Raw genomic sequence first — 26,149 nt, forward strand, 5'->3', positions numbered from 1 at the left:
GTATGTCTATAGAAAATGAACATTAATTCTTTATGGAAAAATGATAGCGTGTTTGAAGAGGAGCTTGTATGTTTCTGCTATCCCTTTAACATTTATGGAGGTCTTAGGTATTAGGCTTTTAAGCTGCTTTGCTGAAACTCATTTGACAAGGACTTGCACAGATGGTGCTTTACTTTCTGTCTGAAATGTGACGCTTTTTAATTTCCCTTGGGTCATCTCGGTGAATCTGACTATACAGTTTCTTCAGTGGATATTTGTCTCCTGTTTCTCTGATTTGCTTACCTGAGATAAAATTCTATCTGACAGGAGCAGTATATGGGTATCTCTAACTGTAGGCAAAGCCAGCATACTTGATCATCTGTTTCAGCTTTGGACTATTCAGTAATTACCATTAATGCATCTGGTCTAATACACAGAGTAATGAAGTGCTGAAATCTGCTTCTATTCAAAGCAGATTTTTTAGGTGTGTATATTTCTGAAGAGCTAGCAAAATATGGTTAACTGTAAAAGTAACACCTGGCTTAATGCCCAGCATTCATGGTGGCCATGAAAAACTCCCATGTGAACAGCAGCATCCTGAAGGATGCTGTGATGCATGAAGGCTCTGAGGGCATCTTGGGTTGGCTTGTGGTACACGTGTGTGCTACAGCGTTAAGATACCGTTCATTAGTCTCATTGACTTTGCTCTGTGTGCAAACTGTTACATATATATACCTGCTGCAACTGTTAAACTTGTTGCTTTATAACATTTATTAGTGACAGCCACTGATGGCAGTTCTTTAATGCCGCAGCCCAGTGGATGGGTGTCCATCTGTACAAGCTGCTTGCTTGTGTGTTCAGTGTTATTGTTGGAGTATTGCCTTCTCCAATAGAGTTTGTAGAGAACTCTAGAGTTTCAAACAGAATGAATCCCAAGAATTAAGCAGGTTTAAAAACAAAACAAGAAACACCAAGCAACACAAACAAACCAAACACAGACACACAAAACAAGTCAGATCTGAAAGGATGCATGCCTTTCTGAAGAGGTTAGATCCGTGACCCGCCTCTAAGCCCCTTCACTGGCACTCTGCTAGGGATAAAGGCTCTGAGTGCAGAGCAGTGCTGGCAGGGTGAGCATGTGCTGACCTACTTCATCCAGGCTGACCCAGGTTAGCTTAACCTGGTTACGCAGCAGTCTGCTAGCCTGGCTGGCTTCTGACTGAAATCAGTGTGTTAGCAGGTTGGAGGGATGGTCATCTCCAGTGGTGAGCAATGGAGGATGGTGGTAGGTTTATTTGCTGTAGCTGCATCAAGAAAGGGTAGGTGTGCTCCCTGCCTGAGGGAAGGAACAGGCTGTTGTCAGTGGTTTAATCTTTGTAGAAGTGAGTCTGACCCAACTATACAGATACACACATGCGGAAGTTTCTGGTCATCTCACCGCTGTCTTGCTGAAAACCAAAGTCTTGCTTTAACCTCAGACTTAAGTCTATAGATGGTTGTTCCCTCCTACAGGAGTTTTTGTGAAGTTCTACTTAAGTAACAATCCTGTGCATCGTAAACCATTGTTTGGGTGCTGCATGTTACTTTCAAGAGCTCTGTTAGCCACTCCATAGCATTTAAGTGTCTAATTCTGGGAGAGTATAGGTAAAAAGTTGCGTTGTCTCATATGAGAGAAACATGGGGTAAATAGTTCTAGCTATTTAAAAAGGAAACTATTTATGCAAAGTTCTAGTTTTACTAACAAAAGATTTTTCTTACTGTCCTAGGCTTTTGGGCAGGCCCACACCAATCACAAGAAGGTAGCAGCAGATGGAGAGAGCAGAGAGGAGACCTTGATTCAGGAATCGGCTACCAAGGAAGAGTACTACATGAAGAAGGTTATGGAGCTGCAGACAGAGTTGAAGCAGCTCAGAAATGTCCTTGCCAACACCCAGTCTGAAAATGAACGCCTTAATTCTGTTGCACAGGAACTGAAAGAGGTAAGCGAACCACAGTCGTGGCTGTGTTTTCTTACGCTGTGTAAGCAAAATGAGGAAGATTGTTGAGTTGATTGATACCTTCTCCACACTGACAAAATGGATTGCCTCCCCTGAGATTCCACAGAATCAGCAAGGCATCCATTTCAGCCAAAACTGTTAATCCAACAATATGGTAAATCCAGATTTCTGGATTAACGGAGTAACAGTGAAATTTTATATTGTGTTCTCCCTCATGAAAATGATGTTTTTTACTTTTTCACAGGGTGATTAACTTATTTTCTCAAGGTACCATTCACTTTTTACTGCTTTAGGATTGACATTGCCTGTTTCTGATGTGAAATAACTGAGATGTTCATTGAACGATGTAATTGTTCATGAAATCTATAGCTCAACTGGACTACCATTGGTACTGATAGAGGAGAAGATTGTTTAAAGAGCTCAAATCATTGCTTAAATGTAGAATGAATAAGAGTTACATAGACTGTAAACCACAAATGGATGTGGTAAACAATCCACAGTTATTACTCATCAGATTTGTTTGCACCTTCCTTTGAAGCACTTTGTGCTAGTCTCTCCTGGCCCTGGGACAATCAGCTGTAGGTTTTTCTGCCAGAAGAGAAAGTTATCTAAGAGCCAACATCTTAATCTTGATGTATTTCACATGGTGAAATTGAAAATTAAATGTGATTTTACTTCTTCAGAGGATAGTTACATGGATAATATTTGGTAGTGAAATTCATGAGGAAATGAGAAGTCTTATTATGAGCCTTTCTGGAAAGCATAGGTTACTTTTGTGGGGTTTTTGGGGTTCAATTGTAATTGGAATACAACGGAGAAGTAGATTGGGGGTTGGGGATTTGGGGGTGGAGCGTCACAGGTCTTGAAACAAGCCAGTCTAGATCTACTTGAATTTTGTAGGTCCTGGCTGTGGGATAATAGAACTGGAATCAATCCACGTGCTCTGGTTAGGCAAGCAACCAGTTGCTGCAGGCACACACGACTCATGTCTTTATTTCCTAACTTTCATTAAGAGCTTAAAAGCTCCTCACCCCAGAGCTGGCATTATGTCCGTAATGGATACAGAGTGCTGCTCTGAGCATGCTGATTGGCAGTTTTTGATCCAGCCTGGTGAGTCACTGCAATTTAAGGTGATTTTTCCTTCTGGATACTGTCATATTTCAGCTATCCAGACATATCTGCTTGGAGCTGCATTTTCCTTTACACAACCCCTGGATGAGCGGGTTTTGGTGTTCCTCGTGCTTTGTCCTTCCACCTCACCCGCTCAGCCTTGAGTGCTCACGCATTACACAGTTTTTAAGCTTTCTTCTGCTGAAATGGAAAAGATTTGTTTAGTGAATTTGGTATTTATTTGAATATAAATTGGTGTTGATGATCAGCTTCGTGATTGATTCTAAACTTTGGAACTGAACTCAATTTAAAAAAAAAGTTTAAATTAAAAAAATATATATATAATCAAAACCTAACATGATAAATAATAACCTCACGAGTTATGGGTTTCTTTGCAGGTGATTTTGACAACCAGTGACTTCATATTGCTTAGTCATCTCAACATGTTCTTTCATATTGCCTTCCCTTTTCTAAATCCTAGCTGTTTGTTCTGTAGATAGTAAGTTGTGGTGGAGCTGAAGAGGAGAGAAGGACCAAAGAACAATCATGTTCATTTCACTTCAGTGTGGAAATGAAAACACCTGGGCCAACTGACCATGCATCTTGTGGAATTCTTCCCTTTAAGATGCCTATTTGCATTTTGGTTTGAGTTTTTTTCTGATGACTTGCTTTAAGCAATGAGACAAGGTTGTGAACAGAGTTGCCGGGGTTCTCTTGGTCTGCAAAAAGCCAAGTCAGCATGGCAATCCTGAGGGACGTGGCTTTTCTTCAATATAGCACATCCAAAAATGACAGAAGTCCAAATAGTTGTGTTCCAGTGGTATTGCTGGGGAGAAATGCACAAGCCTTTTGTGGTGATTTATAGATGTAATAGCAAACTAATCTGGAAATATTCTGTGGGGAAAAATTGATGTGAACGTCACGACTCTTCTAAGCTAGGTGAGCAAGGTGAACACTGTGGTTTTCCCGAGTCCCTGTAGCCATACTCAGCTCTAGCTAAGTTTCATGTTGACGTTAGTCCAAAGAAATGCTGTGCATCTTCTGCTGTGAAGAATGCTTTTGTAGTTCAACAGCAAGAAAGTGCTGGGCTGAAAGTGGAATATGACCTACTGTTTTATACCACAGAGGTGGAGTGGGAATTCCTTCCGTCAGTTCTTCTGACTACCCAGGAAAGAAAAACTGTGGCTCTTTTCCATCTTGTTGCAGAGATTATTTATGGATGGATCTCTCTTTTATAATGTGTGTTTTGGAAGTGCTGTATGCTGCCTATCAAGAGACCTGAGTTGCAAGATGTTAAGAGGAATAAGAAAATACTTCTGTTGCATCTGTTCTGGATTTAATCCAGAGCAGGAATGTGGAAAATGCTTGATAATGTCTTCTGACTACAAGAAGAGGTGTTTTGTTGTTCTTGTTTGTTTTTAAAAAAAGCTATGGGAGGGCTGAACAGGCAGGAAACGAATGGTGCTGAATCTCAATTTTAGTTCTAACAGATACCTGCTAGTAAGGGAGGGTTGGAAAAGTTACCTGCTCCTTTGTAGCTACCTGATAGGATACAGAATTTCACTGTTGTTGGAGCTTTGCAGAAAAAATCTCATACGGTGGCACAGGAAGGTGGTTAAATGAACCAGGCAGCAGCTCCACTTGAGTTGCTTCCATCAGTAGTGGTGGTGTGGTATGCAAGCAGATGTTGCCTTGGATCAGTTGGAAGTACGTTTGGGATACTGTCGTTCCTTCGGGTCTTCTCAGGACACTCAAAAAAGCGAGTTGGCTGTGGAGTGACGTGTGATACACCTGGGGTTGCTGGAGCAGACACAAGGGGTTTTGACATTTGCTGGTGAATGATCTGTTGAGACAGGTCAGCAGGGTGGTTACAGATGATGAGTTTTAATGCTGTTATTAGCTAGCTCAGCAGCTCCTGTGGCCTGGAAGAGTCACTGGAAGGAGTAATTGGTTCTGAGCAATTGCTAATTGCTATGCCTTGTGGATCTTTCATGCCTCCTGTATTTTGGTGGCACCAAAGAAGATTTCATAGCTGACTGATTTGGTTGTTAAATCATGAGGCAGCCATGCCCGAGTATGCAGAAGATGAAAAATAAATGAGCAATTCTTTCCCAGGGAAGCAAAAGGTGTTGTGATTATGTAAACTCAAGGAGGAAATACATTTTTTGTGTGTTTGTCTGCATTAGTTACGAAAAATAGCTGATGTACAAGTAATGTCAGTGCGCTAAATAGCATCTCTAAAGAAATATGAGTTCTCAGTAACATATGTAGGGTTTTATTTCTTCAAGGATATAAAACAAAGTATCTTTCTGCAATTGACATTGAAGAAATTTACTTGTCTTTCATTTTCTTGCATTATACGCCGTATTTTCCTGATTAGTCATTAATAAGAAAATGTGTTTCAAACTGGGGGATAATCTAGACAGTGCAGTTCTCTGGCCCTGCTATGCATGTGGGACTGTCTCCCTCTTGCAGAACTGACTTCCCACCTGTGAGTTTTAGGTCCCTTCTGAGCCCAGATATAGTGCTCTAAATAATGTGTGTATAGAGTATCATTCTTTGATTTTTTTACTGTTTTTTAGAACTGAGAATACAGATGCATGTTTAAATAATGCTAAAACAAAGCTAAAGGGTTTGCTCTGAAGTGAGACGTGTAGCTGGATATCAGCTGAACATGCTCCAAGTGTAAAAGTAGCTGTTAGTAAACAGGTAAAACTCCATTTCTGAAAGCAAAATGGTGACGCTTCTTTGGAGCAACTTGAATGCATGAAATGTAGTGTGCAGGACTGGATTTCTTATCCTTTAATGTATGAAAGATTCTAAGAGTCGCAGTGATTTTTTTTATTTGTTTGGTTTGTGTTTTTATCCATCCTCTTTCTTCTGTGGCTGGAGCCCCAGGCAGGGACGTCTGGGCAAGTGGGCACAGCCATTGCCTGTCTTGTTCTGTGCAGGAAGGTCAGTGCAGTGCGAGCAGCATGAGAGCAGCACGCTGCTGTGTTGGCCCAGCACACTGCATGTGCCTTCAGGTGGCAGCTGTTCTCTTCCCACCTTTTGATTTTCATTGATATTGATTTTTATACTGACATCTTCCTCTTTTATTAAAAAATAATTATGACAATTCAGTGTTGTTGTTTTTTTACAAAAAAGTAGTCGTGTGCCATTTTACATCAGTTTGAAACAGAACAAAAATCCATTGTGTAGAAGAGGAATCGTGGAAATCCAGTTGATGTGCTTCGCACGTATTCAAGGAGGCATCTGCTTGTGATTCTGCTATTGTTGTTGCCCACTGATATATTCAGCAGAAGGATGTTAACAGCAGCATTTCTCTTGCTGTAATGGCTGCTGCCTAGAGACTCACAAATGATGCTGAAAATCAGGAGTTGGAAGGCTCCATTTGAGCGCTGTATATCTTCAATTTCAGGTTTTAAAGAAATGATTACAGAGGTTCTTCTGACACTACATAACTGTGTGATATGCTTTTCAGTTTAATTGGCAGGTAAGATTCCAGCATAGTCTATTGTTTGGGAATTTACCTGGTAGTGGCTTGCCAGGGATCTCCTCATTGTTGTATTGTAATTAAATTGCTCTGTGCCCATCAGCACTGCAGTAATAGCAGGCTGAGCTCTTCTCTGTTGTTGTGGCTCCTTGTGACCTTCGTTATGACCTTGGGTTTGCCCGGGGCTTCAGGCCAGCAGCAGTGGAGGGAAAAAGTCTGGTATACACAGCTGTAATCTCCTAACAGATCAAAAATCAATAAGCACAATCAAGGGAGTAGCTGGAAGTGCTCTAATCAGTGGAACAATGGCTTGAAGTTGCTTTACAAAACGTTAATTAAAGAAGCTTGTTCTTTTTTCCATGGAGAGTGAAAATTTCCGCTGGGGTTTGATGGTAGCATAATTTTAGGATGCAGAAGCAGGGAGGTTGCTTTGTCCTCCCTGTGCTTGGCACTGCTTCCATTAAAGTAGGTGGCTTTTGGCAGTATTTCTAAGCAAGATTTGTCAGATTGGCTTTTTTTGATAATAAGAGCTCTTATTGCTCTGTACCTCAAAGCTGTACTACAGTGTGCTTGGGGAAAAAAACATCCTTGGTTTAATCCGGTAGTTTTGCAGTTGATGAATCGACTCGGGATTTATTTTCAGGTCACATACAGTTGGTTTTAAGAGCATGGCTTGTGAGAGAACGTGGTTCAGGCAGAAGCACAAAGCACTGACCAGGGAATGTGCCTGCAGTACTATAAATAGCATTGCTGTACTCCTGCTGCCCCGACAAATGTATCTGTTCCTTTTTTTACCCTGTGTTTTGGTTTTCAAGTTTAGTTTGGATGTACTTTACTGGTATGACGTTTTGGCTTTTTTTTAGGTGAGATAAGTTCAGGATGGTGATGCATCACACGTACCTCCCAGCTCCCCACCCGTGCCCAGCAGGTCATTGGCAAAGGGGGGACAGATTTTTAAACAGCAGCAACTGATTTTCTCTTCTATTTCGTTAGTAAGTGTAGCTACCTCATTAACCCCTACTCCTTGTTAGCATTTGTGCCTGCAGGGAGCTGTCTTCTGCTGTTCTGAAAGAGCAAGCGAGACAAACGCTGGGCAGTTAGCATTGGCCTTGACCCAAAGCTGCCTGCCCTCTGTGTGTCAGATTCATACTGATCTGAGCTGTTTCTGATGTAGCTAAGTGTGAAGGAAAAATACTGATCTGAACTACCAGCTACTGAGAAGTCTCAAGCACTGAAATCCAAGCTGCTTTTCTGTGTGGGGTAGCTTAGGTCTGGAAGCAGGAGAGGTATCCTTGGTTTTCTGTTATCCCAGCTGTAGGAACTGAAAAACAAATGACCAATTTCAACATGTTAAATTAGTGGTTTGGACCTAGTTTTTGAGAATAGCTAAGGAAGATCGTACCGTTGCAGTTATGTGGCCAATGTGCAAACAGACAGTAGCTCCAGGAGCAGTATTTATTGGGTCAGTTTATGAGTTACTAGCAATAAAATTGGCAGTGTCAGCACAGGCACAGACATCTGCTTCTAAGAATGGTCTGCTGTCATGGTATTTTGCCTTTAAGTAGAGAATCTAGTAAAGAAGAATGGAAACTTGCACTTTTTGTGTCTTACTACAGTATGTTTCTGGTGGTTATTCTAACAGAGCTATTTGATCCCAGCCATTTGAGTTCCTCTACTTCTTGGACAAAAGCTCTTGTGGGAGGAGAAACCAGCATAGGGTCAAAGAACAGAGCTTTCTTTGTGGCAAAGGGACTCTTACGGTTTGCACATCCGTAGGTTTTTATGCAGTGTAGTTTTAGTTTGATTTATCAAACTGCATGTTAGGAAAGTAATCCTTTTTATAGGAAGATCTATAGAAGTGATAAGTATCACTCTTATGTGGCCAAAGGCTGATTATGGGTCAGTGACCATATAACAGGCACAGAGCGCAGTTTGTGAGTTGGTCATAGGCCAAACAGTATCTTGCCAATTCTAGGGATAACACTTAAGCATACTGTATTCTGCTGCTCCATCTGAAATGTGTCCTGCCAGGAAGAGGCTGCTGTGGCTTAAATACATTCAGAATGACTGACCTGGTGGTGCTTTGGGCTTTTTGACGCCTTCTGTATCTGTAAGATAACAACTGAGAGGGATGAAAGAAATCTCTGGAAACAGCATTTAGTCATTGTTTGAAGATCTAATTGCTGTGTCCCCACATCTGTTTATTTCTGTAAAATACAAGCTAGCTGTGATGCACTGTTTGAAGCTCAACTGAGAAAAGGGAAGGAGACTTCATAAATTAGACATGTGAAGTAATTGTATTAAGTCATCTGAATGTTATTAAAGTCTGCCCTGCTAAGTGGTAAACAAGACTGCCGAAAGAATATCTGAGCTGCCTGTGTCCTGCTGCTGTTAACTCATAGTTTATCACTTGGAAATCAAAAATGCAGGCTGCAACGCAGCAGCAGTGAAGGTTATGTGTATGCTGATCCCTCAGCATCATCCTTGCTTGTCTTCTGCGTTCATTTGGTCCTTCTCTTGCCAGAAGTTCTGCCCGTGGTTTAAAAAAATAAAATAAAAATAAAAATAAATGCACTAGAGACATTTGTGTAGTCCTTGTGCCTGAATACTTTGATCTGGAATGCTGAAGGATCCTGAGGCCAGATGACGACCATGGCCAAAGCCCAGTGGGACTGTGCTGTTAGCACGTGCTGCACAGGAAAAAGAAGGGTTCACAGAATCACAGAATTGTAGGGGTTGGAAGGGACCTCCAGAGATCATCGAGTCCAACCCCCCTGCCAAAGCAGGTTCCCTACAGCAGGTCGCACAGGTCGGCATCCAGGCAGGTCTTGAACATCTCCAGAGAAGGAGACTCCACCACCTCCCTGGCAGCCTGTTCCAGTGCTCCGTCACCTCACCTAAAGAAGTTCTTGCGCACATTTGTGCGGAACTTCCTATGCTGCAGTTTCCAGCTGTTTCCCCTTGTCCTGTCTCCACTCACCACTGAAAACAGTCTGGCCTCGCCATTCTGCCCTCCACACCTTAGATATTTATAGACCTGGATCAGGTCCCCTCTCAGTCTTCTTTTCTCAAGGCTGAACAGACCCAGTTCACTCAGCCTTTCCTCATAGGAAAAGGGTTAAGAAAATAGGGGTTAAGAAAATGCTTTTCTCCAGAATTGCAGTATAAAGCTTACTGTACCCATCGGTGGCACAGCTCCTTGCTGCTGAATGCTTGAGTGCTTCTGATGCTCCATAGAGCAGGGGCAAGGCTGCTGCTTCCAAGAGCAAGAGGTAGCTCATATACTTTACCCTTAAGGCCTCTGTAGGTATTCTATAACATTACCACATTTTCCTTTATTTTGTTGTGCTTTATATAAAGGAGTACCACTTCCATAACCTACACATGAGCAAAATCTTTCATATTACCTTTGCTGCTTATAAAGTGGTATCATTAATTTAGATTAATAACTCCTTTGGGATTTACTTCATTAAAGCTGTTTGGAGCAGTGAAGGAGCTCTGAGCTATAGTGATTTTGAAGTGATTGTATCTCAGGGATTAGGTAGTGTGAAGTAAGCACTTTCCACATCCAGGAGGTGTGGCACCGTGAAAGTAGGCCACTAATATCAGGAGTATAAATTTAGCCTAAGCTTTTATCTCATACTTTACATATAAATTAACTGTGGCCAAATTAAGACGGCAGGGATCCTCTAGTCTTTTGATTAGCTGAACTAGCTGAATTAACATCAACATTTTGTTAATGTTATTTTAATTGTGAATTGTTTCAAGTCTGACAGATCTGTGGAATCCATTGCTGAAGTCGCATAGACTTCTGGCATGATGCTGCAGTGTGCTGGTATGAATCTGCCCGATAGAGTGTCACTGCTGGGAACAGCTAATGGAAACTCTAAAGCCGGCCTTTAATATTGGAGTAAGAGTCATGAGTAAGAACAGAAACAAGCCTCCTACAGACCTTGTAACAGAGGAGGGAAGGCTTTAATTAACAGGAGAAGCTCGTGCTTTGGATTACTGAAAGTATGTGGCTTGTGGATGTTTCTGATGAGGCCAGCGTGCTGCTGGTGTGCTGTAGGTGTGAGCGGCACAGAGCATGGAGCAACCCACCAGTGCCATGGAAGCAGAAGTGTTTTGGCCACTGATCATCGTGGTTGACAGAAGGCTGAAATCTGAAAGCAGAAATGACTTGGTCGAGGAGACAAGCATTAGAAGTTATCATTGAACTAGAAGTGGATTATGAAAATGCTTAGCTGTATTTGAACTGGGTGAGGAATAAGAGATACCTCAGGGCTCAGTGAGGAGCCATGGGCCCACATTAGTGTTCCCGTGGCTTCTGCACTGCCTCCTCACACCGCCAGGACTCCTGTGTCGAGCTGTGGGCCTGCTCTGGTGTTTGTGCTCTCCAGCTCTTCCTCAGAGCTAGGCTAAGCCTCACTGGCCCTTCTGCAGCATGGAGGTGACAGCTCCCCAGACTGCTAGCTGGCCTCCAAAGAGTTAAGCACATTCTTTGTGTCAGTGAAGGACATGGAAAGCTGCCAAGCATTTAGATTTGAGATTTGAAAAGCAGCTGGAGTTTAACTGCTCTTAGCAAGCAGTCCAGTGCAGGAAGGGGGAGACTGTAATAATAATGTTACACAGCGCCATTCATAATGCTATCATTAACTTTGGGCCAGTGTTTTCCAGCCAAGTTCCCATGCTGAGCTGGGGCCCAGAGCTGAGATGCCCTGGGCCACCAACCACAGACATTAACCCTCCTGTTACCCAGCTGGGCAGGGCTTGGATCGTGTGCAGTGCTTTGAGCAGGTTGGTAGCAAACTGCGTGCTAAGTAACAGGACATGCGTGCTGCAGCAAGGCTGGGTGCTGACGGAGAAGCTCTGAGAGAGTCAAACTGCCCCAGGATACACTGTGGTAGCAGACTAAACTCAGGTTTCTCTAGTATTGTGCAGAGAAGAAGTTCTGTGGCAGGGCATTTCCTCAGTGTTGCAATAAACCCATCCTTAGTGTCACAACTTTACAAAGCTTTGTGTAATGGTTTGCAAAAAAATGAATAAATCTTGAGCTAAGTGCATTAGTGCTGGGGCACCACCCTACTAATCACGGCTAAAGAAAGTCTCAGGCATGCTCATGCTAACATGCTTCATCGTGGGGATGTTACAAGAGGACAAGTTTGGTACTTGTGCATTTTTGCTACTGCAGTTTCAGTATAGCTGTCTTCCATTAATATTTCAGAGAGTGACGTGCTTTCTCAGCTACTGTCCTTTATTTGTCTGCTTTCCATGGGAGGGTAGATGTGTTGTGAGTTACACCTATTCCATCTGTTCTTTTTTAACACTCGTGATTTTTGTTCCTTGCAGGATATTTTTCATAGAGTTCAGCCTGTTTGTGCTTGGAAAGACTCAGCATGTCTCATGTGAATCAGCTCTTCAGAGCCTCTCTCCTAGCCCAAATAAAACAGAAACCAGCAACTTCTGCTTGGAAGGGTGAATCAGGTCAGGTTCACTCACCAAAGTAACTCCCAATACCTAAGGCTGCTACAACTGGACCAAGTGTGGATAAACCTCAAAAGAGATCTATTTATCCATCTGCTGTGAGCTCTCTTACCATGAGTTGCAGAACAACCCAGAAAGCCAACACATGTGTTCTCAGTCTGTATTTAGGAGGCTTGTGTTGTGCTTCTGAGATATGTGGCAGGGCAGAGCTGCCTCAGCAGCCTCTGTTCATAGTTCAAATTCCTGTGAGATCACAGGAGGCAAGTGGTGTCCTGATGGGCTTTGAGCTTCTTGGGTACTTTAGTCCGCAGCTACCACTGTAGGATTTTTTTATTCCTAATTCCAAAGTGAAATGATACTCCTGAGAGGCACCTGGGAAGTGAGGCTTTGAGTGGGATATGAGTCATCTTTCTTGAGGCTTTTCTTGGCTTGGTAATTTTTTCTTTATGAAAAGGGATTAAAGCTTGGCTTCACTTTTGAAAACCCTTGAAATGCTGTTCTGCTTCTGAGTGACCGCAATGCTTTGCCTTTCTCTTTCCTTTCCCTGTTTGCATCAGCCTCTGTCAGTAATAGCACCAAGGCCTATGAGGTTTAGCAGCTTTTTAGCAGATATTCCATGTCACCTTATGAACTGAAGCAAAAGAGCAGAGGAGTCTCAACTACAAGTTTAGTCTAATATCCGTTTTTTTTTTCCAGTGTGCTTCTATAAACAAGACAGCAAAAACATTTTCTATAGGTTCTTTAAAGCGTATAGATCTAAAATGCTCTGAGAGCATCTTAGCTTTCCTGGCAGCGTTTGAAGAGGAGCACACCAGTTCTGTGTACAGAATCCATGCAGGATAAGGTAGCAGAGTTGCATGTATGGCTGGAAGCAAAGAACATGTAGTCAGGTGAGACAGCCTTGGCATTTCTCTGCCTCTAGCTGGTTCTGGCTGTAGTTTGCCCTTGCAGATTTAAGCAGCCCCATTGAGCTGATTTAAGGGCCCCACTGGGAGGCCTTCTCTGAGTCAAAGCTGAGAAGAAGAAAATGCCAAAGACGGGCTTTCTAGCAGCAGGACCAGGGTGGTGTATAGCCTTGGGTGTCATCACTTCAGGATCTAGGAGGGAGACTTTTATGTATGGAGAATATTCTTTGGATTAACTAGCTAAGGGGCTTTGCCAGGTGGGCAGACACTCAGCAGAGCTTTATGGCCATCAGCATCCACATAGTGATAGTGGTGCTTTGTAAATGCTGTATTCATTGCTTAGGGTGGAGATATGACTTTTTGTATATCCAGGAGCCTAGCCAGGCATGCCCTTGTGTTCCAGCTCCCTCTTTTCTCATAACTTGTATTGTTTGGGGCACAGGAGGAAGGAGGGATTCACCAAGGCACTGCAGCAGCAAGAAATGCTGTAATCACAGAAAGGTTCTGGTTTAAACTTATCTCTAGGTCATCTCACCTTTTCTGTGTACTTGAAGAATGTAAAACAACACTTGTGAGAAGATGTGCAATGTACACGTGTCTGTCTTTAAATACGTGAATACTGTTTGGCTGTTCAAAAAGAAGTCTTCACTATAATGTGAAATAGCATTGCACTGATTTAACCTTGCAGCTTGCAAGCGTGCACATTTATCTGACAAGAAAATGCTAAGAGCAGAGGGAAGGTACAGTGAGCTAAACTGACAATTAATCTTGGTTATATCTTCCTTCTGTGCTCAGGAAACGAGGGAGTTATTTTTAAATCTGCCCTTCCTGTATGTACTGAAACAGAGTGATTTTTTTCTTTTTTTTAATGTGCTAGACAAAGCACAATACTTTCACATTAAATAATGAGCTCTTAATGCTGCTCTGAATTAAACAGACAGGATTGGACAAAAACCCTTCTTTATCCAAACAAGAATGGCTCCAATAATTTCTCCAGGCATTGACCTCTGCAAAGATCAGGTCATCCACGGACAAACAGAAGCTAAGCAACCTGAATGGTGGTTGGGGAGAGAAGCTCTGTGGGAGGTCTGCCACTGCGTTTCCCTTGCTCAGGAATGGGGAGAATTACAGAGAAGAGCTCCTAGTTTGTGTGAAACTTGGACTGATGCGAAGGTCTTCTGCAGTCTTAACAGTTCAACAGTTGGGATTATCAGGCTGGGGGCTCTTTCTGCCAAAGGTGAGAGGTCTCAGCTCTCAAAGAGGAATTTAGGACATGAATTCATGTCAGCCCGTAGCCTTTAGCTGCCACGGTGTGGTTTGCTGTAGCTCTGAGTTTGGGTCAATGTAGAGCCAATACCTGCTCACAGAAACTTGGAAACTTCAGGAACGTTTAATTGGGTAAATAATTCTGCAGCTTTGGTTCCGAACCTACACTGTGCAGTTCAGGTTTCATTAGACTCCAGCTTTTTTTTTTTTTTTTTTGCTAGAAGCTGAGGGAATCTGCCAGGAAGCTTCCAGGTGGAATCACAGGGTGAGTCTTGGCCTAGGCTTTGCAGTAACATTCTCTAACCACAAAGCAAAAAACATCTGTATTGGAGGAACTGTCTGGATTATGCACTGCTGTGGTTGAGAATCAGTAGAGAAATGCGATGCACGCTTGGCAGTGTCTCACTTGCATTATTGTACTGTAGCGTCTCCTTTCAGTGATTCATGTTTATTTTTGCTTCTCAGTGTGCTGGGAATTAATGCTCTTTTCTTTGTTGCTAAAAATAAGCAGGCAAGTTTATATAGCCTAATGTTTATCTGACATGAGAGTAAATTAATTTGTCTTACAGTTGCAGGTAGTTCTGAGGTTGTGTTCAGAACATGCCAGATACAGGTCTTGGCATGTGCTCCCACCACAAACGTTTCGTTTACCTTATAGTTGTCTGTCAGTGCCAGTAGATACCTGTGCTTTATTTCTGTGTTCCTGCAGCACACTCACAAGGGGACTTGGACCTTAATTTATCCATTTGTGTAGGTACTACTGCGGACTTTCTTATTTCTAACAATATAGCGAACACTGAAGGAATCTGAATTTATGTGGACTGTAACCTAAATAATTGAATTGTCTGGAGTTATCTGCATCTGCTTCTCTTGTGAAAACCCCTTCTCATTTAAGTGTTGATGGAGGCAGGTGTTGACTTCCAGTCTGGCGAAATGTTCTCTGCTGCTTACAGTGAGACAACATAGGTGTGAATGCTGATTTACCTGCTTGCTTGTTAACTTTTGAGTTGAAGGTGGAGTGAGAATCTGTAGGAGAGGTAAGAAAACAAAATCTAGCTACTGTAACTGGGTTTTCTGTAATTTTATGGACTGGGGGAAGAGTTTCTGTTTGAACAGAATCTAACTGATTAATGCACATAAGGAAAAATGACCATTTGAAATGTTTTTGTGGCAGACCAAATCACCCTCACTTTGGGGTTTGCTTTTCCAGGCCAATCAGAATGTGGAGATCCAAAGGGCCCGCCTGCGAGATGATATTAAGGAATATAAATTCCGAGAAGCCCGTTTGCTGCAAGACTACACTGAGCTTGAAGAAGAAAACATCTGTCTCCAGAAACAAGTGTCTGTCCTGAAGCAAAATCAGGCAAGTGTTTCAAAATAGTGAGCATTGCTCTCATAGCACTAGTTAATTCCTGTGTCTCAGCCTGGTTCCGTCTTCTCATTTGAACAGACACTTCTTTTCCATATGTATATTATTTTTGAGACTACAAACTCAAAAACTTCAGTACAAAGAGTTGTTCCAAAAATGTTGAAGCTTTTTCTGACTGTTTCTGCGTAGTTGTGAGGCTGTGTTGCTTTATTTTGAGGTCCAAGTCCTTCCATGGCCTTCTTTCTCTTTCTTGGAAGTAGAATGTTTTCCAGCTGTGCTTTGTTACTTGGTTCAATCTTTTCTTTGCACTTTTCTTTCAGTGCTTACTATCCATTCTCCTCTACCATGTCTGTAACTGGATGTATTTCTGAACATAGATTTATATTGCTGCTCTGTGCTTGCATTACTTGACCAGTTCTGTTCTTCTCTTCTGGCTGCTTTCGTTAAATGTGAACTACAGATATGGTTACTCTGTGCTGTCAGACCTTATCTGAGAAGTCGTGGCTGGGCTATCTTTGTGATCTTGGAAAAGAAAACTGCATTTTTGGAACAATTCAGGAATTTCCCTCAGTTATCATTTCTGGAGATAATTAAATTAAACATAGTCTTTGGCCCGGTTCACTATTTTTATGCTTCAGGTCCCTGTTCATCCCACTGTTTAAGCAAAATTCACTGTTCAGTTGAGAGACCAGTGTAGTATTCCTGAAATGAAAGGATTTTGAGGTCAGCTGTAGTTTTAATACAATCTGTTGTGGTGAGCACTTAGTAAAAGCTTTGCTTGTTGGTTTTTTTTTTTTTAATTAGTTCTCCTCCTGTGTTCTGAATGAAAGCTGCTCTACCAAGCAAGGCTGAATGTACTTCACTTATTTTCATGTGAACCTTTGTCAGTGTTTTACCTCTTTGACCTCACTGTGCCCAAAAGAAGGTTCCAGGTTGTACCTGTTCTCACCTGCATATATTTGGTCTAATTAAGCTTACTGGGGTGCTCTGACATCGTGTGGTAGGGATGAAGGAGGAATTGTGCTCTACATGCAGACTAGAAGAGAGAGTGATCTGATAAATTCAGGTCTGTACAGGTTGTTGCTTTTAATTTTTACTATTTTTGTCTCATCTATCCTTTTAGGAGAAGCAGGTGAAAGTTCCCAGCTCTGTGTTCACATTCTAAAATAATGAGATTCAAAAATGCTGTTTCTCTGGGTTGAGCCAGATTTAACCTCAGATGCTATCTTGTCAGTTGCTAGTAATTACTGACTACTTTTGGTATTCTGGAACCTTTAAAAATATTCTGCAGTCTTAGATATTTGAGCTCAGTTAATTTTTTACATGGCAGTCCAATATTTTGTTTCATACCTTGTCATTATCCTACTTGATGAATTTTATTAAGCTTTAATAACTCCACTGGCATAACTAGAAGAATCCATCACGTTTTCCCAGGCTTAAGTTGCCAGACTGAATTAGCATGATTGGATCCTGTTTTTTAAATGGTGTGTTTCAGCACATGTGCATATTGGCAACTGAAGTTTCTTTTATAGCTAGCAAAAAGTAGTCATATAATTTAGCATGGTTTCTTTGTTCAAGGTAAGGAAGGATATTCTTTAATCTTTTCTTTTTTTCAAGAGATTCAAAAGCTCACACTTTGTTTGTGTTCATAATTTCAGTGCAAGAGAGGTTTAAAAATAATGCAGTCTTACAGGTAAAAACTTACAGCATCCTGTAAGATGTCATTTAACTGTCTGAGTTGTAGCCCTGACAATGATGTGCTGCTGAAACAACGATGGCAGAAATAATAGAACATTGTATTTTGAACGTATAAAAGCAGAGTTTGATTGCTAGGTGTGTCCCACCAGTGGGATTGAGCATTGACATATACAAAAAGCAATGCAGGAGAGAATCAGAAGCATAGTTTTGGGGGGCTGTGTTTCAGAAACGTTGAGGCAAAGTTTGTGGGAAGGCTGATCAGGGAATCTGTTAATCAAACATAAGAAAAGTTTCCATAATGTGCTAGGAAAGCCTGTTTTGTGATACCTCTGTATCACACATTGCACCTTTCAGCTATCTTAATTAAGGTGGAGTCAATCAACTCAGTTGACAGTTTGCTTAGGGATTTTATTCTATGATGTCTGTGAAGGTAAGCAGGCAGTGATTGCAGCAGCAGCACGACAGTGCAGCAGCGAGACCTCAGAGGAAGAATTACTTCCTTCTCACCACGTTCAGTGAAATCAAACATCCAGAAATAAAAATACTTGGTGCTTTACAGGCAGACGTTTTCATTAGCAGTTTGTTCCCCTGTTTGTGTATTTTCAGGTGGAGTTTGAAGGTCTGAAACATGAAATCAAAAGACTTGAGGAGGAAACAGAGTTTCTCAACAGCCAGCTGGAAGATGCCATCCGGCTGAAGGAGATCTCCGAACGTCAGCTGGAAGAGGCCTTGGAGACGCTGAAGACGGAGCGAGAGCAGAAGAACAACCTTCGTAAGGAGCTGTCTCACTACATGAACATCAATGACTCCATGTACAACAGTCACCTGAACATCTCTTTGGATGGTCTGAAGTTCAGTGATGAAGCCACGGAGCCCAATAATGACGAAATCATGAATGGATTTGAACAAAATTGCCTGAGCAAACACAGCAATGGCAAGAACAATACATCAACCCCCAAGAAAAATGAAGGCTTCCCTCCAGCACCAAGTCTGGTTTCAGATCTTCTCAGTGAATTAAACATTTCTGAAATCCAGAAGCTGAAACAGCAGCTTGTGCAGGTAAGCATGTTCTCTAAGCAACTATGTACTTACAAATAAGTGCTGGAGTTCATTCAGATTGGAATTTTAGTCTTCTCAGTATTTTAGGGGGACACCTTACAGTATGAATTGTATTTCTGAAGTCTTTGGTTGCTTTAGAACACAGCTGTCCGAGCTTTTGGCTTGTCTGGCCCACACTGGGTGAAGAGGTATTGTTTTGGGCTGCATATAAAATACGTAATATAATTAATGTAGACAAGTGACAAAATCTTTTTTTAATACGTTTTTGATTAAAACATAAAAGAAGGCAACAAAAACATAAACTAGCTGGTTGGACACCTATGCTTTAGAATTTGAGGATGTTAAATGTTTGGCAGCGTAAAATCCATATTCTGGTATTTTTAAATTATTATTAAAAGAAGCTAAATTTGGTCATGTTTTGTTTGGTGGCATGTCGGAATGCAATACATGCTGTGTCCTCTGCATTACTTGTAGTGAGAAACTTAATAGTGTAAGTATTTTGTTAAAGAATGGATAGCTATTCCAGGCACTTTCATCAAGAGGAGTTTTGCACAACCATATCTGTTTTCTGTAATTATTTCTAAAATTACAGGTTTTTAATTGGTGCCAAGCATTTCTGTGTTATGTATGTTCTTTTGGGAGGCTGCAGAGCATGAAACCAAGTACATATTTCTGTTGCTGAGAAAAGTTTTAAGGTCATTTTGTATTATTTTTTTTTAAGAGCCCTGTTAGAAAGAACCATTGTGGAAAAATGGATTTCTTTCAAAATGAGAACTTTCTGAGGAGAATCTTCAAAACTTTCAGTATTTCTGAGGCTTTGCATTCTGGACTGTCCTATGTTTGTGATAACTTTCTCTTAGGCCAATTCAGAAAATATTTTGATGGAACTCCAAGCTCCCACTCTTGACTAACTGCTTGCTGTCTTATATTTACTTGAAAATTTGTATTATAACAATAAATTTTAGCTTATCTTCAGCTGTGAGCATATTTTTACAAAGAAATGCCCATTTTAGAATGAAAATAAGATATCTGGGGAGAAACGCAGCTCGGAATAGTTCCTTGGGTCTTTTTCTTTTTCTTTTTCTTTTTGAGTACATGAAATAGCCTTTTCAATAATGTGCATGTGATCAGGTTTCTGTAAGCATGTGGACCTCGGCCTAAGTTGTTGTCTCTTAAAATGAAGCCACTTAAGTGAAAAGGTTTCCTTGACGTGGTTGTCTCTGTTCATGTGTTTCAGATGGAAAGAGAAAAAGTGAATTTGTTAACGACGCTACAGGAATCTCAGAAACAGCTGGAAAACACCCGGGGGGCCCTCTCAGAGCAGCATGAGAAAGTTGGCAGACTTACTGAAAACCTGAACGCAATGAAGAAACTCCAGGTCAGCAAGGAGCGCCAGTCTGCCCTGGACAACGAGAAGGACCGAGACAGCCATGAAGATGGAGATTATTACGAAGTTGACATCAATGGACCGGAGATCCTGGAGTGCAAATACAAAGTGGCTGTGGCAGAGATTACTGACCTAAAAGAAGAACTTAAAAATCTTAAGGCCAAATACAAAGAATGTGAGTCTAAGTATGAGGAAGAGAAGAACAGATATGAGACCGAGAGCCAAGCTCTTACGGAAAAGATTGCGTCGTTAGAAAAATCCAGCAGGCATGATAGAGAGCAAGTGGCCAGGCTGGAAAAGGAGCTGAAGAAAGTCAGTGATGTTGCTGGAGAAACGCAGGGCAGTCTCAGTGTGGCCCAAGATGAACTAGTCACCTTCAGTGAGGAGCTGGCCAATTTATACCACCATGTCTGCATGTGCAACAATGAAACTCCAAACAGGGTGATGCTGGATTACTACAAAGAAGGCAAAGGAGGACGCAGTAGTCCAGAGGCCAAGGGAAGGAGGTCTCCTATTCTTCTCTCCAAAGGGCTGTTAACGATTGATCTAGGGAAGGCAGAGAATGGCAGCGGTGACAGCAGCCCATCTCCAGTGTCATCTCTGCCATCTCCCGTGTCGGATCCTCGGAAGGAACCGATGAACATTTACAACTTGATAGCTATAATCCGCGATCAGATCAAACACCTGCAAGCTGCTGTGGACAGAACAACTGAGTTGTCCAGGCAGCGTGTTGCTACTCAAGAACTTGGGCCAGTGGTGGACAAAGACAAGGAAGCTCTCATGGAAGAAATCCTGAAGTTGAAGTCCTTGCTGAGCACCAAGAGAGAGCAGATAGCAACTCTGAGAACTGTGCTCAAGGCCAACAAACAGGTTAGTGGGTCTTACAGATGTGATGGTTATATATATATCAGGTCATAAATACAGCAGAGTTTATCTTTGAGGACATACTGCTGTTTCTTAAGTTCAGTGGAGCTTTTCTTCCTGATATCTGTAGGGAAGCAGGCTGAGAAGAGGCAGGCTATTTCAGGTGAGGTACACAGCTGCACTACTGTGAAGCTGAGCACTGGAGCTCTAACTGGCTTTTGGCTGTCACATACTCATGAGAGTTTTTTTTTAGGTATAGGTTGAAGCTACCTAATGTGAATCATATCAGATTATGTTTAATGTAAGAAACATAAAATGAAGAAAGAACTTATTTTCTATTTGAAAGAATTCTAGAGTTCTTAAGCTTATGTCCTCTCTTAAATTGCAAAGTAAAATAAAGTTTTCCAAGATGAGGATGCAATACAAGAATGTGGTAACAATAACAAGGTTGAAAGGTAAAATCAGTCTTTGGTTGGACTGTGCCATACAGATTTGCAGGGCAGTGGTGAAAATAAGGCACTAAGGCAGTGCTAAGGCACTGTGACATGCTTTGTTGTCTCCTTTAAAGTAATACGAGTACAGCATTGTGTAAGAAATAAATATGTACTGTCAGCTTCCTTTTTTACTGTATTTTAACATAAAGTTATCCCATAACGTAAGATGAGCAAAATGCTCTGAGTGCAAGTTATGGATGGATGTGTGTAAATGTAGACATGCTAGACATTTTTGTTCTTTGTGTTGAAGTATGGAATGCCTACTTTCATTTCAGTAGTTAAAGCTAGGCATTACTAAATGTATACTGCGTAACTTCCTAGGTGCTGATGCATGTTGGTGGGAGCAGGAGTCCCCCCTATATCCCATCTGTTTCCAGTGCTCAAAGATGAAATTTTGTTTAATCTGTTCAAGAGACGTTGACCAGAAGTTTAACATCCCAATACTAAGTAAATGCTTAATTATGTGAAGGGGTGAAGTGTTCCATTAACTGCTATGTTTCTGTTCTTCTTGGTAAATGATAGACTGCAGAGGTAGCTCTTGCCAACCTAAAAAGCAAGTATGAAAATGAGAAAGCTATGGTTACAGAGACGATGATGAAGCTGCGAAATGAGCTGAAGGCTTTGAAAGAAGATGCTGCTACCTTTTCTTCCCTGAGAGCAATGTTTGCTACAAGGTAAAGAATATCTGAACTCTGCAAAATATGTCATTCGTTGCTTGTGTGGGGGAGCAGCTGAGCATCCTGGCCACAAGCAGCAAAGCTGCCCATGCAGTAAGTGGTCGGGTGGCGTGTCCTTTTCCACATTCATTGCTCACAGTGTTTGTCTGCAGTGTGTTCTTGTTGATGAGGAAAATGTTAGGATTATAGTATGCTGCTACAAAACAGGAGTTCGATGTGGGGTTATTTAAATAATTTGAGTTATTGTCCCTATTGACCATTATCCCTGGTTCTTGAAGTCCTTAAAGCTGAGGACTGACATTTATCAATGCTAAATAAGTGCTTCTTATTCAATGAAGATTTCACTCTGCTTGACCTGGAGCAATTAAGAAAAACAAACAAACAAAGATGCTGGCAAACACAAACGTACATTGTTAGGTTGCCTGATCTGCAGTTGGCATCTTTCATTTCATTTACCAATGTGAACTCAACAGGGTCATCAGAACTTGCTTCTGCTCCTTAGTTGTGCTCTGTGGTGTTAGCAGATAGTACATACTTGCTGACGCATCATGCGCTGTACAAGTGAGAAATTCATTTTGACTTATGTGTTGCTCACTGCTACTGCCATTGATTTCTTTAAAAATTGACATGTTTCTCTTTGAGAAACGTTGAAGTAGCAACCTTATTACAGAATGCAGCTCTCACAGCTAAGGAATGTGCAGTTGCCTCCTGTGTGCAGAGAATCCCGGAAACCAAACCAAAGCAAACAAACAAAAAGGAAACAACAAAAAAACAACGAGAAATAAAGAAAAACCTTCATCTAGAAGTTGTCTGTCCCAGCTTAGTGACGTTCACAGGGACATCCCTAACAATGCTCCTGTGCTTGTATGTAACAACGCTGCCGGAAGGAGGTGGAGAGAAGAGAGCTGCTGGTGAATTAACCTAGACACTTGCTATTAAGATAACCCAAAGGAATGGGACAGTCTGAATGTGCTGTGTGATTCTCTGCATTCTCTTAGTGTGTGCATGTGTGTATATACATTTTTAAATGTATAACATTTTCTATCATCTGCTAAAAAGTACCACGATAGGGAACCACAAGGATGTTTGCAACGATTCCTGAGTCTTTTCCATATCTTTTTTTATGGAGGTGGATCTGCAGCAGCATGAATTTCCCTTTAGTGACCACAGGCTTCCTGGTGATTCAGTCTTCCTCAGCAATATCTGTGTGTATGAGTAAGCATGGAAAGGCAAAATGTAAACTAAGGAAGCTGAAGATGGAGTTGTGGCACCTCATTATGCTGGAGAAAGCAGAACCCTGCACAGCATGCATTTGTCCTGCTCTCCTTTTCTGGACTGTGATCTAATATGCAGAACTTGCAATCACTTTGTTAACTGTAGATAGCTTGAAGCTGAGAGGAAAGGAAAAAATACGCTACTGGCTTTCAGTTATTTTTCCTAGATGCAGACAGCTAGCTGCCTATGTTTTCCTACATGTTAATTGTGCTGCCTCAGTGGGTTAGTGTGAGTGTGGTTTGGAGAGGATGTATTGTCAGAGAACTAGGAGAGGAATCATTCTTTCCCTGCCTTGTTTCAGTGTGCTGTCACCTAGAGGTCGATTTTGTCCTTGTACTGAAAAGGGTTCCGTGGCATGAGGAAGGCAGAATAGAAGTTCTTATTAAAGTGAGAGACTGAAGAGCTCAGTGCCAGAGTTATTGCAGGGAGCTGTGTGTGATTAAAGGCACTGTCTGGGAATGCATGGCCGACTCCCCTGCCTAAATGAACAGTTAGCATTTCTGATCTTCTGTTCTACATGGCAACTGTAGTGAAAGCAATCAGAGGCCAAGAGCAAATCAGGACTCAAAAAGCTGAGGATGGAAGGAGTAGAGACCTCTTCCACTGACCTTTCGTCTTGTGAGCACTTGTGCTGCTGGTCACTTCAGCTGGGCCTTTGTACTCTGCCTCCAGCCTGTTGCAGAGAGCGTAGGAGCTGCTGATTGCCTGCTGCATGCCTGGTGTTTCAGTAGCTTTCAAGACTTACTGCTGCGTGGGGCACTGTCACTCCTTTTCTCCTTGACCTCTGGTCAGGGAGGTTTAGTAGCCTGATGGCTGGCTGTGAGCGTTTCCCTGCAGTGGCTGTTGCATATGAGCCCTTATTTCAGGTGAGGTAGGGAAGGGGTATTCCGAGGTGCTTGGGCAAAGGTGACTCCAAAACAGTTTTTGAAGTTGGTATTTAAAGAGCACCTAAAATGTAAAGTATTAACAGCCCAGTTTATTTCTCTGCCATTGCCAACAGCTAATGGAGCATCTATTAAGCACTGTCAGTCTCGTTCCTGCTCTGGCCAAGAGGTTCCTATCAGCAGAGATGAGTAACAAATGGTGGGTCCCTTGCCCCACCATACTCATTTCAGTGCTTTGTGTTTGACTGTGGGGTGAAGCAGACAGCTGCATGCATCTGTATTTTCCACAGGAAACTGACCATTTTGTAGGATGCAAGAGAACTGTAACAATGATGTGAGTTGAAGATTGAGCGTGAATAGAATAACTGACCTAATTTCCTTTTTAAACTAGAGTAATCCTACTAATGTGACAGTGCTGCCAGCTATTTTTAATAAGTAATAAAAATGCAGTAAGACTTGAGGCTGGAGACAAAGGAAGGCTTGCAAAACACAGATTAATAGCTTCCAGCATTAAAGGAGCTATTGAGAGACTGTTGGGGCATTCTAGACAACACCGGAAGCCTAAAATTAAGCTGTCACACAAAGGAATAAATCAAGATATGCACAGTGTACTATGGAAGTGCATTCAGTAGCTCTGCTGCAGAAGTCCAGATTTTCTTAATCAGCACACCTCTCCCTGTTGTATGTACAAATGGGCTGAAAGCACTGGGGGCTGGTTTCGAATCTGCCTGATAGAGCTGGAAATGGAATTTACCTGCTTAATGAGACTGTAACAGCTCTTGCAGTGCTGTATTGCAATCAAATAATTTGGTATTTTGCTACTAAATTCTCCAGGAAAAAAAAAGATGCGCTAATTACTTTGTTAAAAACTCGAAGAGAAGTTGAACTTTTTTTTTTTGCTTTACTTTCTTGAATAGGTTTGCACTTGCTAACAGGAGTCCTCAGTGGTGCAAAATATAAATCAACAGCAAGGCCTGATGCATGTTAGGGTGTGAGGGTTCATTAGGGCGCAGCCTTCAGCTTCATTACGAGGTATGCATAGGTACGTCTTTCTCTTTTATGGATGCCACCTGGTTCCTGCACTTTACCTGTTATCTGAAGCAGCTGTTTGGAAGAATATTTCCCAATGTTTCTTAAAACTCTTCACACAAAATAAATTATGGCTGTCTTTCTGATCCCTGTAAGGGTGAGGTTCATCTCAGTACTATTAATCATATAAAAACTAGATTGTGCCAAAGTGAGTTTTCAAGGCTGTCTCTAAAGTCAACAGACAGACTGCCACTTCCCAGGAACTATCAATCAGAATGTAGAATAAACATCAGAGGGCACTGGCTGAGTCCTTACTGAAGTTCCTAGATCTATTCCTTGATGGTAGAGGAGAACTCTGACTGAACCTGCTTTAGCAGGGAGGTTGGACTTGATGACCTCAGAGGTCCAACCCTTGTGATTCTGTGATCTTCGTCCCTCTGCAAAAAGACAGGATTCTGCAGTTTGCTATTCACGTTTTCTGTTTCTTTTCCAGAGGCTGAGAACAATCAAGGACAATAAGAGAACAGGCAGTTCTCGTTCCTCTGAAATAAAGATAGAACACTGAGAAATCCTGCAGAAGCCAGAGGTTTTTACAAGCAGAGAACAAATGTGCCCAGATGTAACTAATGGCTATCCCCATGCCCCACTGTTTTCATAAACAGTAAATAGAAGGAGAGACAAGCTTGGCAACAAGTCAGCAATGAGGAACAAGTGGCAAATGTTAGAATGTACTGGAAAAAGTGACAGGATGTAATATGAGATGAAAATTGCAAGCTAGTGAATGTGGTGAAGAAGCAAAGCCATGGCTACAAGAAACTAGCTGCTCTTTGTTAATGGAGAGTTTTTTAAATGAATAAACTGTCAGATTGTTTTTTCTGAGTCTCCAAAGTATTTGGGAAAGTATTCCCATGTTCTTGATCATCAAGGGGCTGCAGAATATAAAGGAGCTTAAATTCATGCAGATAGCAGCGCAGTGCTCACAGGACTGAGAATATAGCTAAATGTAGCTGGACTCCACACAGTAAAATATTGAGCTTGTCTAAAAATACCCTGTAGGATAAAATCTCAGAGGAACCAGACACTGAAAATGGGACTTTGAAAATTTCCAGAGTGGGATTCCAGACAGGAGTAAGAATCTGTGTCCTGTTCCTGCTGCTCAACCTGGAGCTGATGAAG

General features: G+C 41.8%; 1 protein-coding gene across 4 annotated transcripts in view; it reads left to right on the top strand.

Moving 5' to 3' along the window:
* BICD2 (BICD cargo adaptor 2) overlaps positions 1–26,149 on the top strand; it is a 111,971-nt gene that overhangs the window by 74,710 nt on the left and 11,112 nt on the right. For all 4 annotated transcript variants that reach the window (XM_042823447.1, XM_042823444.1, XM_042823445.1 and 1 more), the window contains 5 exons: positions 1,746–1,958; positions 15,448–15,600; positions 17,911–18,363; positions 19,601–20,620; positions 21,631–21,782. In XM_042823447.1, the coding sequence (XP_042679381.1) occupies positions 1,746–1,958; positions 15,448–15,600; positions 17,911–18,363; positions 19,601–20,620; positions 21,631–21,782 (1,991 nt within the window). The remainder of the gene's footprint in view (positions 1–1,745; positions 1,959–15,447; positions 15,601–17,910; positions 18,364–19,600; positions 20,621–21,630; positions 21,783–26,149) is intronic.

Source organism: Centrocercus urophasianus, unplaced genomic scaffold (genome assembly GCF_019232065.1).
Source record: "Centrocercus urophasianus isolate 14NV4802_14NV808 unplaced genomic scaffold, USGS_Curo_1.0 seq_22, whole genome shotgun sequence".
Classification (NCBI taxonomy): domain Eukaryota; kingdom Metazoa; phylum Chordata; class Aves; order Galliformes; family Phasianidae; genus Centrocercus; species Centrocercus urophasianus.